Below are 18,792 nucleotides of genomic sequence, written 5' to 3' on the forward strand. Positions count from 1 at the left end.
AATTCATGAGGGGGTTTTTAAAATTGTTCTAAAAAATAAGTGATTTTATAATATTATAAAAAATACATAAAGTATGAATAAATAATTATATTTTTCTATTACTATTATAAATAAAAATTAAGAGTTTTTTTGTCCATTCATCAATAATTTCTTTAGCTGTTATTAAATTTATAATTTTTCATTTATTAATAATATCGCTAAGCTATTCAATCTTTCCTATCAACAAAAAAATATTACAACAATACAACCACATGATATAAATTAATGTTTTCATTCTCTGTACCTTCATAGCAATTCATTTACGACTTCTAAACATTTTTTTCTTCAAGAGAGGGGGTTGAAAACCGGAACCCCCTCTCCAAAAAAAAAAGCCACTGTAAACACATATTTATGTAAAATACAACTGTAATTTATGTACGTAAAAATATAATTGCCTTAATCTCAATAGCTAGAAATTCTCAAATGTTAGGTAGATTATAATTTTAAATCTATGCTCGTGTATATTAATACAAATATTCTTTACAAATAACTCGAATTTTCAATTTATTATTATGCCTTTTATTTTTATTTTTTTTTTTGGATATTTCAAGCTGTCACGACTTTGATGCAAAATATTTTATTTGTTTAAACCATAAAAGTTTTTTTCTATTTTTATTGACATTTAAAGTTAACTGTAAGAATCATGTTATTCTGTTTATAAATTGTATACTCTTTGCTTAAATATATGTAATATTCATGTCTATGAAATGTCTATGAAAAAAAAAATTAACTAAATTTGGATTTATAATTTAGTCATGTTAAATTAACCAAGTTCAATTCAATCATATTTATGTACTTTATAGACATTTTGTTATTCCACAAAAAATAATTACAAATTCAATATATATATATAAATCAATATTTTTATAATAGTATTTGAAAAAAAAACACATGTATAACAACCTACTATATATATATATATAGAAAATTCGGAAATAGAGTGAATTTGTTTGATCATGCTACAAAATATTGATTTATTTTATTTTCAAATGGAATGTAACGTAAAGTATTTGACGATAATTTTCTGACTGTCCACTGTGTCAGAGTATGTACTCGTGTTCTAAAGATGTCAAAATGATTTAAATTTGATTTTCTGAAATTTCCTGGGAGTGGTGTTAATCTAAAACGTTTCTTCTAACACTTAAATAAATATATTAAATTTATATTGGTACAAACATTATGCAAATTCACATATTTAAAGATTATAATAAACAATTTTTAGTTTTTAGCCAATTACTCATCGCATTTCAATATTATTAATTTTGGATTTTTTGTTGATAATTAACAGTGAATATGAATTTATTTTATTTTTCTTCTAGTTAAACTAATTAATTTATTGTTGTCTGTCTAAAACGTTTTCAAAATTAGGACCTAAAAGGTTAACCCGATTAATACCAATTAATATACTTTACCTATATTTAACCCATGTATAACTATTTGTTTTTCGAAAATAGATTTTACTTTATTCATCCATAAATATAATATTCTTGGTTCAATAAAAAATAACTATCATATGTGTAATATATAAAAAAATATTATGTTTTGAAAGTTTTTGTTGACAGTACGTTGCTAAACCTAAAATATTTATAGTATATTCGCACCTTGTTCCAAAAAAAATATTGTTTTTTATCAGAAAAATTCAATGTTCATGTAAGAAAACAGTTTTTTTTTTTTTGAACACGCTGTTAATATTTAATTTTACACACAATGTGATTTTTTTTCATAACATTCATTTTTATATAATACCTATTTTAATTGTTTTCTATCCTATGTTTGTACTTTTACGGCCTAATAATTTATTCATATCTTCAAAATGATTCTTTAGATGTATTACACTCATAAAATAATATTAACTTCAATATTGACAAATATTAACGATCAATCAGTTATTGTTTTTAAAACAAGTTATTCAAAATAAATCTACAGAAACAAATATAATACCAGATGCTGATAAAAATGGAGATGTTCAATAGTCAAATAAGACCTACATCCACAACACAACATCACTCAAGTGTTTCAACTCCACTACCTTTCCCAAACTACACTTCAACTCAAAATTCTAGAGACTCATATATTGCGACAGATATATTAAACCAAAACCATTTATAATAGTACAAGTATGTAATTTAATTTTAAACAAGGCGGTGGATATATTTATTTTATTTTAATATTTTTCATTTTTAATAGGAATTTTAATAATAAAGTATTATATTTGTAATTATTCTTTAAAATAAAAAGTTATATTTTACTTTAAAATTACGACTAATTTTTCGACAGGTGAAATACATTCACTCATATTTGTTTGTTGACCCATAAAATCTTTTCGAAGTTGTTCCATTAATTCGTTAAATAAATTAACAGACATTTTTACATAATTAAAAAATATGTCTTTATTTTTTCTTAAATCATTATAAAACAAAATAAAAAGACCTTTATTAGAACGGTTAGACAGTAGTGGATGGATCCAAAACTTTCTATTTTTTTTTTCGTCGACATACAACACGACCGTACAGATATGCATACAAGCTAACTCTTCGACTTCCATTTTGGAACTGAACTAAATTTACGTCTGTAGCTAAGAAAATAACCTACGTCAATAAACAGAAGCGCTTCTGGAAGCATGAATAGTAGCGGTGCTTTTCTTGTGGCGCGACCATAGTGGCGCTGCCATAGTGGCATCGTGTGAAAGAGGTCCTATAATGAAACTATATAGTACTTACTATTTATTTTGCAGTATAAGTTTAAAGTTATAAGTTAAAATGAATTTTAAAATAACAAATATTACTAAAAACCATAAGTGATACATTTTTCGTAACTTTAATTCTACTTTAGAAGAAATTTAGTTTCATGAGATGTAAGTTGAGATAACCATTCTATTAAATGTCAAAGTTTTATGCAAAATGGGTGCATATGAGCTATAAATCAACAGGCGGTACCTTATCTTTTGGACGCAAGTATACCCGATATAGATACCCTTGTATTTATTTAATACTTTGTTTGCAAATTAATTAAAAAAGTAAATAAAAAGTGTAAGTAAAAAATGAAGGTTAAATCAATGAACCATTACAGGACAAATTTTCAACAAATAATTGTAACCATTCGTACAAATTAAAACTAAAAATTGTATTTTATTAAAAGATTCAAATATTTTATTGTTAAAACTCTAATAATGTTCATTGGTATGATTTCAATAGCTATATTTTATGTTTATAAGTACCTGGAACCTAACTACTGAGCTATCTGGGTATTAAACAATTTTCTCATAAAATCTTATCTACAAGAATGTTTCAATAGATGATATGAAATAATAGTGTTATACTTTTAAGTAAAGTCAAAGTATTATTTCAAATTGCTCCATTAAATGTCTACTTACCCCAGGTATGGAGCGAGATGATTGAATAGATGTCTAATCTGCTTAAACTATTTATAATTGAAAAAATACTAATTTTTTAAGAAAGAAAAAATACCAATTGATCTCAATATACTAAAAAAAATATGTGCACATTATTAAGTTCTTCGAACCAATGGTAGGAGAATTAGTCAAACCTGAATATAATAAAATTATCCCAATCTCCCTTACGTACTTATTATTTTCATGTTGGAATTTTGTAAAATATGTGTTTTGGAGGAAGATGATGGTCAAAATAATGATAGCCTAGCCCTTTCTGCAAAAAATGATTTCTTGGTGAACAAGTACCGTGCAAATTCTGATTGTACAAATTCATAAAAATTGAGTACTTTGAGAGAACGCAACTGCTTCGCGCATGTGAAATTCTCCCGCTACGCGGCGACCGGTGTTAACGCTATGGATAATGGTCGTCAAGCGAGACGCTCGGGCTGGTAAAGTGGTAGGAATGCGCAAAAGTTGACGGGTTTTGGTCGCCACCCAGTTGCGTTCTCTCACTGAAAGCGGTGTAATAATAATTATGACAAAATGTATACTAAAATACACCAAATGAAAGAGACCAGCATAATAGTCGTCTAAACATCTTTATAGAATCGAGAGGTACACTCGTAGTCTCGCTAATAACATGCCCAAGTGTACGTGTAAGTGGACGTGTATTTTTACGTGTAGTAATTCTAAGGTACGCAGGTACAGGCACATACTCGGACACCCAAGTAATTGATATTTACTCGTGATTCGTTATCGTTTCATACGAACACGCGTGGTTAAGGACACGCGGAACAGGAACCGTATTTTATACAGCCCCGTATACGGTTACTTATAAATGGTACGGTATCACTGTTATCTGTAACTATCGGATACGTATAATATTTTAGTTCCGAAAAATATATAATACTTGTACTTGTACGAATACGTGGCCGTTAAATTTATTTTTTATCAAATGATTTGTTTTTACGGTATTAGTACATTTCTGGTTATTATTAAATTATGGTTGTTCATTTCGTATTTGAAACACGTTTCATTTGATATTTTATTTTCTAAATATTTAATTTGATTTATAGCTTTTATCGATTTTCTAATAAAGTACGTACAACTATCTAGGTACCTGTATATTATAAACGTAGGTAATCAAAAAGTTCAATATCTCATAGCGTACGTCCGTGAAATATACGTTTTATGAGCACAAAAATAGTATAAACAATTTTTTTCCTAAATTTTTCGTCAAACTCTTTGATCGATTAACTTTAAACAAACAGTAACTTTTCGAACGACAAAACCGTGTACAACAAATATTATACAAACTTACCTATACACTTTATTTACCTCATTATTATGAAAATAAGCTATTTGGTCAAATGTAATCAAATATTTTATTTTTAATTATTATTGTTAAGAAGCATAACATAATATTGATAATATATTAAATAAAAATATCATATCTCCAGCGTCCTAGGATGTATTAAATTCAATGATTTTTTTGTTGATACGTCAAAACGAACGAACCAACACAATGAGCGTTAGTTTTTTTTAAACATTTGAAGATCTTTGAGTACACTTATAGATCGGATTAATGAACCGGTCGATTTAAGTTAAAATATTTACACTATATATACTAATATAATATTCGTGTTTTCTAGCACTCAATTTAAAACGTAATATAGTATTTATCTTGTAACAAACTATTTGTGCACATTTCAATAATTGATTCACAGGGTTCCCAAGTCGTTATTTTTTCGTCGATTAATATGTATATGTATAAAAACAAGAAATAGTAGTTTTTTTAATCACCATAGTCTATAACGAAAAATAATGAATTAACTATCATTATTATATTCGCCCGTTAACAACTAAAACGATCGATGATTTTTCGTCAAAATCCAAACATAGTGCAAATCGTACAGTTTTAAAACATTCAGACATTTTTTAACTGTTGCAGTGATTAATTACACCGGTATCCATTTATTGTACAGTAAAAACAAATTTCCTCTGATGATTATACTCCCGTGTATCCAGGAGCGCATAAGGGGAAGAAAGTGATATTTTGGCCCAGGCGAAAGTTTTAAGGTGGCGGTAAATTTTTAGAGAAAATGTATGTAAACGAATAATTTCACAAAAGTATTTATAGCAAAATAATATAAACATCGTTATATTCTCTCTAACCACACTTCAAAGTGTATATACTTTGTATCTTGTTATCAATTACAATTGTGTTATAATGGATGAAAATCTTTGTTTATTGGATCGTGCAGAAGATTTTATTTTTATGATTTAGACTCTAAGATCATGTATATATATTATTGTTGTGGTTAAAAATGATTATACATTAAATAACTTAGCGACACTATTACATTGTTTGATCTATGTTTGATCTATGATATAATTGTAAATGATATAGAAAAGTTTTGTTTACAATGGGAACCGACCGAAAAGAATATTATACACTTTCGGAATCAATAATTCCAACAACAGTAGTATTACAGTACCTACCAACGAGTACCAAAGCAGCGGTGTTTAAAAGAGTAACAATAATTGTTACAAGTCGGTTGAATATAGTTTACGAGGGACAGGGTCGATGGGCTAACAACCAATGAGTCGTGAATTGACAGTACATGAGGTCGTCAATCACTGGACTAAGATAGATGTATACTTTTATAATTTTTACATTATTAATGATATTCTTGTATCTGTCGACACGAAATATCGATAATACAAAATTAAGACTTAAGATTATCACCTCAGACAACAAATGTTCATAATCATACCATCAAATAGCCCGTATTTTTACTTATTTTACTGATAATATGACATATTTGGAATATTTTTAATCGATATAGGATTTATCGAGACAATTATTTAATAATTTAACTTATTGTTATTGGTTTTTTTGTCTTTTTATATAATCTAGAATTGATTTGATTTATTCGGTCGGTCGGCCGTCGGCCACGTAATGCGTTGCTGCCCGATGGTTGTAATCATAATAATTCCGCATAAACATTTATCGAATAACATTCCGCTCACGTAATAATACAATTTATAGACAGCGGTGTATCGCAGATCACGTTTAAGCAGTCGGTATGAAATCCATCGCATATCATAACAAGCACCAAAACGAAAGTCCGTTTACGACCCGCGGCCTAAAAACGGTGGTTGGCGATGTATGTACGACTCGTCCGGCGGTCACGTGAGAACGTATTTATCGTGTGATCGTAGTTATCCATTGCGTACCTGCGAGGCGTTCGCATGAGCGTCCGATTAATCATGACGTTAATGCATAAAGAATCAAAAATTCGAGACGAAACGGAAAGAAAACCGCACACGCAAACGCAGTCGATTCCGGTGTAATCACGTTTCAGACGTGCCATGTCGATTACCTATAGGCTATTGCGTAGAAATCGGGTAGAAAGGAAAAAAATTAAAAATAAATAAAAAAAAAAAAACGTTCTGTTTTACAAACACACGTCTATCGTCGCGTAACGTGGATATAGGATTTTTTTCTTTCCTTCCTCGTCATTCGCACGCCGCCACTTATTTATACACCGCACCTCGTACGCGCGCACCACGAACATAATAATAACAACGCGCTATTCGTGATATATACCCACCACGTATTATAATACATTTATATATATATATATATATATATATTATATACCCCAGAGGCGGTTCGAACGCTTACATAAATCGGATAAAATAAAACCGTCCACGAACCCTCGAGAAAATCGTCTTCATCTCACTCGATTTACAATTTCGACTCTCCGATTAAATGTTCAAAATGTAGGTGCCGTTGAATGTGCTCACGGATATCGTGCGCCACAAATTTTAATCGAATTAATAATAACGTCCGGTTTAACAATTGTCACCTGGAATTTCTGTTATCGCCCCAGGACGGACCCTTCCTGTCGCCGGTGATCAGGTGCTCGCAAACGGTCGCCAAAGTCGTGTTTACAGCGCGAAAAGTTTTTTTTTTTTTTATATTTACACATCGAGTATGCCGGAACGAGCGATTTAAACACACACGTGCGCGAGACACCGCTGCAGGGTAAACCTGAGCTGTGTACAATCCCGTGATGGTCCGTATATGCACTAATACTACTACGAGTACAGGTTGGTCCCACAGGATATCCGAGGCGAGCTGCATCCCAAGTATCCTTCCGGTATGATGTCGTGACGTGATCTACTGCAGCGCTAAAGCACACACACACACACACACACACACACACACACATACACACACACACGTACAATCCTATTAGTATACGGTTGCCGACACTCCGCCCAACTCGTTTGTCGCCCAAATCCCACCACCTCGGGCGACGGCGATGCGTACGAGGGTCGTGCACACCGGCGATAATACATCACGGCACCACGTATTTATTCATAATACTGTGCGGATATTTACACATGTGTAATACATTGTGTATACCGTTAGTAGATCGGGCCACCGGATGGCCCATGATCGTAAACACATTACGCGAAAGATTTGCAAATTTTATTGCGTACTATTCCCCGGCGAGAGCGTGGTGAGCGCACGAACAGTAGTAAATCAAATTTTTATTATTTTTATTTCTCATCTCGCGGAAGAACACATATGCGCGTGCTCGGCTTACACATACTTATACACGTGATAAGTATTTAATATTTATCGTGTAAACGCCATCGTATATTTGTACTGCACGCACATTTACATATTTCAAATGATTATTTTCACTGTGACGGTTTTGTGCACATGTATCAAATTTTTGTATCTCGGTGAATATTGGTCGGAATCAGGGATTCATAAAGTTACCTCTGGCTGGTAGAATTGTATGTAAACATTTCAGAACGATACGGATTTTTTTCAAGTCCGCCAATAAAACTGGAATTTTTCCATTTAATTAGTTTATCGGATGCATTGAACACAATGTAACTTTTTAAATTTTGAAATGAAAATTATTTAATTATGAACATGTTTGAGGAGAACTGGAAAGCTTTCAGAGCCTTCAAACCTTCTTTTCCCCGCAAAAATTCTAACTATTTTAAAGTGCACTAAACCTGAAAACTACGAAAAATTAAAATTGTTCATGTTTTACGACAATAAAAATTACAATAAAAATCCCTGAATGATTCTAAAATATCAAAAAAGTAATACAGATAATCATAATTTATGTTTTCAGACCTCAACGAACTCTCTAAATTAAATTTTAGAAAACAGGTTTTTAAAATAAGGAAAATTACCCACACGTTCTTACGATAATTATTATAATATTTATATCTTCGCCTTATAACAGAAGGTCGTATGTGCCAAAAGATTCGATTTTGTAAATAAAAATTCGTTTGAAGGATCTGAAAGCTTTACTATTCCCCTTGAATATACTCCTAATTAAAAATGTTCGCTTCAAAATTAAAAAAGTAACACTGTTGAATGCATCCGCTAAGCAAATTAAACGGGAAAACTCCAGTTTTATTTGTGGACTGGAAAAAAATCGTATCTTTCTAAAATGTTCATACTTAATTTTACTCACCAAGAAGTAAATTTATGGCTACTGGCTCCCTGATTTCGACCAATATTCACTGAGATACAGAAATATGATAGGATCTTATATATATATACCTGTTCAGCAGGTGAAAGAGCGATCATCGAGATAATACATCTCTGGATTTGCATATTAGCGATGGTTGGTGACTTAAATGTATCACAAATATAGAAATTATACAATTTTTTCCGAACACATATCATAAACAAACAAATTTTATGATATTTCCAATTTACTCGTATGTAAGTAACTGTTTTTGGCGACCCTAACGAATAACACTTTATTATGTGTATAACAATTTCGTTGTACACATTTTACTTTTCGTACTACACCAATTTTTTTGTAGTAATCGGGCTTAAGTAACAAGAATTGCTATGGTTACTCAATACCATAATGAGTTATTCAAATATTCTCGAACCAACATGCTACGGTCAACCAATGACAAGACGTAATAAAGCTGATAGTTACAAATGAAAACAATTTTTTGAAAAAATGTTTTTATACCGATGTAACTAATTTGAAGTTTTTAATTTGAGTGATTATTTTTGACCAATCATTTGAACATTTCAATGTGTTTTCCGAAGAAATGTTTATGGGGACGCTTCGTAAGCGTTGCGAGAGGTAAAGGAGCTCTTGCGTACCACTCATATTAAGCCGCGAGTAATACACACGAATTTAAACGCCTTCGCGTAAATATGAGATAAATACAAATTTTCTCTCCTCCTTGTATAATATATAAAGAATTGTATCCTCCCTCCCCCCCCCCATAGAGGTAGAGCACAATGTTGTCAATGGAAATAAACTTCTTAATTGATCGATGGTACGTAATATCAAGACGTATCGCTTATGTACACGGTTTATTCGCGTAGCTGTACGAGTTTCCGCACTTCGTTAACGGCATCAAATCTAGTCGTCGTCACGGTCGGCAATTAAATATTTCTCGCTCTCTGGTAACGATATATATTGGTATTCTTGACTTTTTATATATTTTAACGGTTCTCAAACTTATTTATTTGTGAAGATCTTAAAATGATCTAAAACAAATAAGCCAATTTTAAAACTATAATACATAACTCATTCAGAATAAATTTATTGTAGAAGCTACTTTTTATTTATTTATATACTTTTTTTTTTTTTTTAAATCGTAGAATATATTATATCTGAGATATAATATAGCAGCGTTCTTAGTATTTCGATAAAAAAATGGATTCAAAATAATTTGTATATTAACATTTGTAAAATATTAATTATTTAGTTTCGCTATCGAAAATTCTTAAAATAAGTTATTGAAAAGATTAAAACGCTACATCGTTGGTAGTTATTTTATAATTACTAATATTTTATCAAAATGATATACTCCTATTGGTAGTTCATTTTTACTCATTCCAAATTCTTCTAATATTTTTCAATGAATTATTATAAAATGGATTCGTTTGGTACTTCCATCGACAAAGGGTTCATTCAGCAGAATCTCTCCGTGTCCAAATTCAAAACTGTTCTAGAGCCGACGTATGTGCTGCATTAAGACGTTATTGTTGCCAAACATCATAATATTATCTAATCGATTAGCCACACTCGCGATGTCGATGATGATAATAATAATAGAGTACCGTCCATCGTTAACCGAAATCTGAAAAAATTTTTCCATTGATTACCACAAAAACCGACTAAAATATAATAATACCGGTGATTCATCAGTATATTAAAGAAAAATGGAAAATATTTCTCTTTCTTCAACTTTCGATCGAAATACATTTATTGTTTATTTTTACTTTACAAAATATTTTTGTAATTCTTCGATCATTATTACTTATTATCGATTATACGGTTATCGGTATACGGTATGTCTTTGTATTGAATACGCCCATCTAACAACACCCATTATCTTGTAGTATACGTTATATAAACTGATAAAATGTATCATTGATGTATTATATCATTAAAAATATAAGGGTGCAGTAATAAATGGTTGCCTACCCAAAATGAAATTGATTGTATCACGAAAAAAATATAAAATAAATGATACGCTTAACGGCGCGTGTTATTATTGTATAACATGTAGTGTGTAAAAACAACCCCATGCTAATTTAAATTAGAGGCGTTGCACCGGGTTTCATCGTTATATTCCTCCGATAGTGTATTTGTGAGGTATTAATAATTGTTCTAAATACCGCAATATATGTTATACTTATTTTGTCGTTATCAATGCTCGACTTGGCAAAATTAAAGAAGAGGGACTCTATTTACTTTAAAAAAAAAAAAGCGTCCCCAAAACTTGTTAAGCGTTATAATTATAACGTAATAATAGTAGGGGGCACTAAAATTTCTGAAAACTAGTCGGGGTACTCCGTCCCCCTGCGCACCCCTCAAGTCGAGTAGGTACTAGTCGTTATTGACAAATTAATTTCAATATATTACTCTATGCAGCTTCATTGTATCCACTCATATTTTATACGCTTTTACATTAAATTGTAGGTCGCTTGGGTTCGTGTTAGCACTCAGACCATACTTTCAATACACCACCGAATGGTAACGGAAAACTCCAGGATAACCTTGACTTACAACGATCATCGTACGTGGTTCTTGCACATCCGTAATGTACAAGAAACCGACAGAGGTTGGTACATGTGCCAGATCAACACGGAGCCCATGACCAGCCAAAAAGGATATCTGCAAGTGGTCGGTGAGACATGAAAATGTTGTAAAAATGATTATTTCTACTAAAATAGTATATCACCTGCAGAACTATTATTTTATTTTATTGCACATACCACAGACACGGATATTGTGATAACTTTTTTTTTTTCTAAGTCCCACCCAGAGTGATCGACGAAGAATCCAGCATGGACCTCGTAGTGAAAGAAGGATCGGACATGCTCTTGCAGTGCAAAGCCCAGGGATATCCTGAACCTTACATAATGTGGCGGAGAGAAGACGGTTTGGACATAAACTACAATGGTAACACAGGTACATCAATATACATCTGCACAAAATGTATTTCTTTTATTAAAATAATAATTATTTTCTGATAGTGGAGTGATCCTTAAATAACTGTAGATATTGAATAACCATTGAGGGTGAATAACCATTGAGGGCCGCGAAAAAAATTGTTAGCATCACCGGGATAAATTGTTTATACGCTTGTTATTTATTTTACAACTGTTTATTTTTTTTCGATTAATACATTTTTGGCATCACTTTTAAGTAAATAAATAGAGCCTAAACATTCATAGTAAATATTTAAAGTTATTTTTTTCGACGAAAAGAATGATTCGTTTGATGTATACGTTTTTACTTTTTATTAGAAGAAGTATAGGTTCAAAAATTCAAACATATTGACTTACGAATTTTTTGAAAACTCCTGAGTTGTGATTTTTTTTTAGACCTAACATTTCGGTACGAGCGATAAACATGCAATGAATTTTAATACCGTGATCAAAGTTCCTCCGATTTTCTGATATATATTAATAAAAATATTGTATTGTCAAACAGTATATAGAAATATATTTTATAATTAATGTATTTTTCTTTATAAATGATTAAAACATGTCTATTAACATACTCGTGATAAATGACATAGGTAATAATGTTGATGAAAACTTAAAATTAAAAAAAAAAAAAAAAGGTTCCGTTCAAATGTATTAACTCTCCGATCATTTGTCACGTTTTGTAAACACTTGCTGGAATTATTCTTATTGATTGTAAATAAAACATTCAATAATATCACATTTTAAAGTGTGTGAGTACATGGAACATGAAAATATAAATGTCGTTATGAATATCATACTCTGACAGTACGATCATCGCTTATGATTGTGCGATGCAAGCCCATGCGCAGGATTTTATAATGGAAGTGGTTTTAAAAAAAAAAAAATACATCAATACATCAATAATTAGCAAATAGTATTATAACATTTGTATATTTATTATTAATATTATAAGTACTATATGAAAAGGGTTTTTTTTAACAAAACTATAAAATACAAATAATTTTTTTAATAAATTTACTCGGTGAGGTACAGAAAAGAATTGATTCAGTGCTTGATTGATGTTCACGTTTATATTACGAAGTATATTCAATGATGCCAGTCCATTTAAGCGATCTTCACCCATTGTTGATCGTAAGTAAATTTTGACATAATGTTGAAAATTACCTTTTTTAACCCATCAATCGCTGATTTCAACTAAAGGTCTATATTTAACTCCACAGAGTTCGTGTGAATTTTGTTATTAAATCACGCGTTTATTATTTTGTTTGATATTTTATTATTTTCGAATCGTAGAAATGTCCAACTCGCTGTCGTATGGAACCCATTTCATCATTTTACGATAATACTGTATATGAAACATTTATTTTTAGTAGAATAAAAATAAATATTTTTAGTTTTAAATGTATAGATTTTATTTTAAGCACACGTAGAGTAAATATGTTTGATTTACAAATTAATTACAAGTGAATAAAATTCATGGACTTTTATATTTAAGTACACGTGAACAAAAAACACTTGACAACATGAAGTTTAATTCATGTTCAAATTCGAGAGCTCTAATTTCAACCATCATCATCGTTTATAATTTATTAATAATAATTAGTATCCCAATGAATAATATAACAATGAGAATAATATTAAATAATAATGTGAAAAATAATAATAATATTTATAATTATAATAAACGAATCGCTGTGCGGAAATCAGAGTTCAATGCTACGATATAAGTCAATATAATTACAATATAATTATTAAATTGTAATAATTTCTAACACGATAAATTCTATAATTATTCTAATCAATTAGATTACAAAAAAAAAAAAATATATTAAATAAAAATAAATAAATAAATTATACTAATGACAGTGATATAAATATGGACATAATGAATAAAAATAGTTATGAAAGATAAATATTGTATATATATTGTATACACATATTGTCATTCTTAACATTTATATTGTTTTTGTTTTCACAGTTAACGTGGTTGATGGTGAAAAGCTAACAATCAGAAAAATCAGCAGACTGCACATGGGACCTTACCTGTGCGTGGCTTCCAACGGAGTACCGCCAACAAGGAGTAAACGTATCAACGTCACTGTACACTGTGAGTATTGTTAAATGCGACCAACGGATACAATGATCGATATAATAGTACATTATCACTGTGAAAGTCGGCAGAGGGTTAACATTTTTACCAATGATGGAGACACAGGTGGTTACAATGGAAATAAGGGTAGTAACAACTGAGCGCGATAATGGAGTGGTTCGGATTTCAGAAAAAAAAATAGTGCCCACCGCCTAAATCTAATTATATTATTCAGCATTTAGCATATACAGCTTGATACAGAGTATAAAATATTGTAAAATCGAAATTGCATACCGGCGCGTATATAGGCCATTGGTATACCTGATGTGTAATATCATTGGAATATCGTTGTAGTTCCGCCAATGTTGATGATTCCTAATCAATTAGAAGGAGCTCGAAGAGGGGTCTATTCGAAACTAGAGTGCCACACTGAAGCCAATCCTCCTTCGATCAATTACTGGACGAACGAACGCGGGGATATGATCGTTTCTGGTACGTTTAAAGATTAAATCATTAAATAATGATAAAAATACATTTATTATAGTATTTACATTCTCAAGTGTAAACAAATATTAGACATATTTCATTCCAGCTGTACCCGTAAAACAATAATTATTTCACGTACACAATAATTACTAAAAATAATTTAATTTGTTTGTTATTATCTCAGTGTCCTGAGATATTTTTTGTTATTTAAAACAATGAAAATCTTGTAAGGCCTAAATGAATCGACACGAATTATACTTTAACTAACGTACTACATATATAACTATGTATACGAATAACGTTATAAAATAACCGGAATAAACCTCGTAATAATCGAAAAAGACGCATTCACGTACGACAAACATTAGTAAAAATGAAACAACAAATATAATAGTAAAAACACCTTCTCGGGTCGTTGCAGGCACATTAATCATATTGCTATACACACACAACAACAATATGATAATATAATCTTCAAAACAAAATATTATTGTTTGCGTTATAACTATAATAATAAGATTCTCGTTAATCTATTAGTTTATAATAATTTTTAACTTATTCTTATTCTGTTTTTAAAGGTCCATTACCACAGCACAAATCAGATTCCATCTATCTCTATTCTATGCTACTGTTTCTCCATCTTGGATTCCAAATATTTCTAATTTTTTTTTTTACTTTATCTATTCATTTTTGTTTTGGCCGGCCTAGTGATCTTTTCCCAAGGGTTTCCATTTTAATACCGCTTTCATTAGACTATTTAACCTCCATACATAGGCAATACATGCGATTCTTCTATAATGTAATACTTATTACCATGTCCGGTTCTTTATATAACTGTTGTGATTCTATATTGCTTTTTATTTCATATTGTCGTGTAATATTATTTCTTTTTGGTTCATATATTCTTCTTAATATTCTTCAAAATTTGCTATTTTATCTTCATCTCCTTTGGTTGTTGACCATTTTCAACACGCATACAAATAACTAGTCTGATAACTACTTTTTATAGTGAAATTTTCGATTTGATCGATACTTGTTTTAATTTAAGTATCCTCGTTAACTCATAATATAATGTATTCGCTGCAGTAGTTCTAATTTTAATTTTTTCGTACTAATCTTTTTTGCTATTTATTATAGCATCCAGGTATTTTCAACTATGTATTTTTTCAAACTTAAAATTCTCAACTTCTAAGTGTTCTTCATGATTTTCTCTTTTTGGTATTACCATATATTTAGTTTTCGATTCGTTAATTTGTAATCCGATGTCTTTACTATTTGTTTTGTGCTTTTTGATGTCCATTTTCACTTTTTACCTATTTGATCCTAATATGATAATATTATCTGCATATTCTAGTATTCTGCATTGCCTTTTATTCTCTTCCAAGCTTATACTTTGCGTTCTCATCATAAAATGTACTATCAAAATTGTTGAGACTTAAGAATTTCTAGTCAAGCGAATTTGTCATAATTCACATCAGATAAAAGAAATAATTAAAAAATCACGAGCATTGCTTTTCGATGAAGTTTAATAATATGATGTATGGTAAATATTTTCGAAAACGATGACAATATGATATTTTTTATAGATTTATTTATTTAAAGTATTTTAAAATAGTTTAACTTAAGCTTAAAAACTACTACATCTTACAATGATCGTATCCACTTTTTTTATTTCATATCTGAAAATATCGACATTATCCTTAGATTATACTTATTATTTATAACTTAATAAGTATTTAAATGTTATCATAGTATATTTTTAAAAACGTTAGATATTCATGAATGTTAACACAGGTTTGAAAGAAAACACTAAAATTAACTAACTAAATTAATTAAGCTAAAATGTAAACATATTTTTCAAACTGTTCGTTGCCGTTAATGGGAAGTGAGTGTTTATACATATTTATCGTTATCTTTCAAAAACACTGACCGTACAACGTATGCAGCTGTATTGAAAAACAGTTGGAAAACATTTTTAAAATTGAATTACATTTTTCAACAATAGTTCTGTAACCTAATCGGAAAACAAAAATGATTAAAACCTAAACCAAACCTATCGCTTTAGTTGTACAGCACAAATATACATTTCCATTCAAATATTACCTGATGTAAACTTTCGAATCATATGAATTAATCATTTTAGATGTATAAATATATAGGTTATATTTATATATATATATACGAGTAAATATATCTGAAATGATTAATTCAAATATATCTATCCAGTTCGATCGCATGTGTAAATGTATATACAATATACAATTATACACAAAAAAATACACTTTGAGCTTTCAGAGTATTGTCGCATGTTAAATAAAATACCAGTTACCATTCCTAACAGAAACTGTATCATTGTTTGTTTGTGTACGCAGGTTCGAGATTCGTAGACGAAAAAATCAGAACCGGATACGTGTGCAAAATGATTTTACACATCTCGAACGTTAGTCTTGAAGATTTCAGTAGTTACAGATGTGTAGCGGTGAACGCTCTCGGCGAAACTGATGGTATCATTAAACTTTACGGTACGATCATAAAATATTAAAATTATCATATGGAATACAAGTCTCAGTACAATTTTAATAATAAAAACTATTTTAATGAAAAACGTAGTGGTACCCAATTATTGGAAACTAAGTAATAGTCTTAAAAATTGAAGCCTTTTTTTTTCCCTGAACTCATTTTTTCGCTCCCCCCCCCCCCCAACTGTAGTTGCTCCGATAACGTTACTATATTTTTTAGAAATCGTCACCGCCGTTGAATCGTCGAACGAAATACTTTTTGAAGGGAACAACTACAAATATAACGTCAACGTTACCGAAGGTAATTAGGTTGAATAAATTTTTCTATCTTACATTTTCTGTAGACATATAATTTAATATTTTTATTTATTTTTTACAGACTACTTGGATGGGATGACCAGTGCCATTTACGACAATGTTACTAGCTACGTTTCGTCTAGTCTTACACTTGCTCATAGTTATATTTCATACTTGATATTACTATCAATTAATGTCAATTTTTTTAATATTGTTTAATATTATTGCGTAGTGATTAAATTATAAACTGTAATATAATTATTTTATAATTTACTGCTATAAACAAGTGCGATTTGTCCTTTATTTTGTTTGCTTATGTACACATGTATTATATATACAGAATATATGTGAATCGATCTTATTTTATTTTAATCAATTAATTGATCATCATCATTATCGATTCGAGAGATATAATAACGGTTTTAGATTAGTAGTAACGTGCGTTGATTTTTAAGTGTTTAACCATCAGTGCTGAAGATGCAAAACCACACGTCTTCTTAAAAATATGGTTATTTATGTGAACACCATAATGGTATAACTATAAACATGCAATAATAATATATAGCAAAAAGAAAATTTAAATTCAAAATTATTAAATGGTAAATACTTACAAATTATTGTGTAAATAAATAAATAAATAGTACTATGTGTATAGAAATAAATAAATACATTTTTAGTCTGGAGTATTATTATAATAAAAATGAATATATATAAAAAATTATTGTTTATTTATATATTAAGTATAAAATTTTAAATTGATGTTCATTATTCTTGTTATTCTAATATAAAAAAACAATTTAAATCTAAGACATGGTTTCCAATTTTCACCATTGATATGTTGTATGCAATCACTTTTCTGACGGCTTGAAGTTTTCCTTAAGTTTCACGTACATCTTTCTATAACTTGCAAATTGGACACAGGTGGAAGGTACATTAGAAATATATTTTTTAGAATTCCCTTGAAAATAGGGAAAAACTACGAAGAAATCGCATCCATACGATAAACCCCATAGGAATCGACATAGGGGGTTAGATTTCTACCGGATATAGAAAACTTTTGAATTATTTTACAGTTTTATCAATCCTAGAGACGAGTGATTTCTAAAAATGATTATAAGTAACCAACCTAAAAACTGATCAGAATTCTTTTTACCAACATTAGGATCTGTGTAAAAATATTTGATGAACTCATAAATTATTCACAATTAATTTCTCAAACATAAACATAATGAAGTGTTTTATTTATAGATGGCTGGACTTCTACAGAGGATGAATAAATAATATTACTGTATTTATCATTTAAACTTAATACTAATGTTCCATTGCTCTCGAAAAAAAAAAAGATTCCTAAGAAAATAAGTCGGGTGGATCAGTTTATATTTCTAAAGATGGTCTTTATAATAAAAAAAAATACATTTCTTAATGTGATAGATTGAACATTTCATGTTCAAAT

General features: G+C 29.7%; 1 protein-coding gene across 1 annotated transcript in view; it reads left to right on the plus strand.

Annotated features, from left to right (window-relative positions):
• LOC112689623 (lachesin-like) overlaps window positions 1-17,920 on the plus strand; it is a 69,365-nt gene extending 51,445 nt beyond the window's left edge. Inside the window, exons 2-8 of the mRNA XM_025563419.1 lie at window positions 11,434-11,641; window positions 11,770-11,925; window positions 13,927-14,055; window positions 14,392-14,529; window positions 16,896-17,045; window positions 17,263-17,343; window positions 17,422-17,920. Coding sequence (XP_025419204.1) covers window positions 11,485-11,641; window positions 11,770-11,925; window positions 13,927-14,055; window positions 14,392-14,529; window positions 16,896-17,045; window positions 17,263-17,343; window positions 17,422-17,558 — 948 coding nt within the window. The 5' untranslated portion in view covers window positions 11,434-11,484 and the 3' untranslated portion in view covers window positions 17,559-17,920. The remainder of the gene's footprint in view (window positions 1-11,433; window positions 11,642-11,769; window positions 11,926-13,926; window positions 14,056-14,391; window positions 14,530-16,895; window positions 17,046-17,262; window positions 17,344-17,421) is intronic.
• The last annotated feature ends 872 nt before the right edge of the window (window positions 17,921-18,792 follow it).

The sequence above is a fragment of the Sipha flava genome, unplaced genomic scaffold (genome assembly GCF_003268045.1).
Source record: "Sipha flava isolate LNK unplaced genomic scaffold, YSA_version1 45_pilon_pilon, whole genome shotgun sequence".
NCBI classification, from domain to species: Eukaryota; Metazoa; Arthropoda; class Insecta; order Hemiptera; family Aphididae; genus Sipha; species Sipha flava.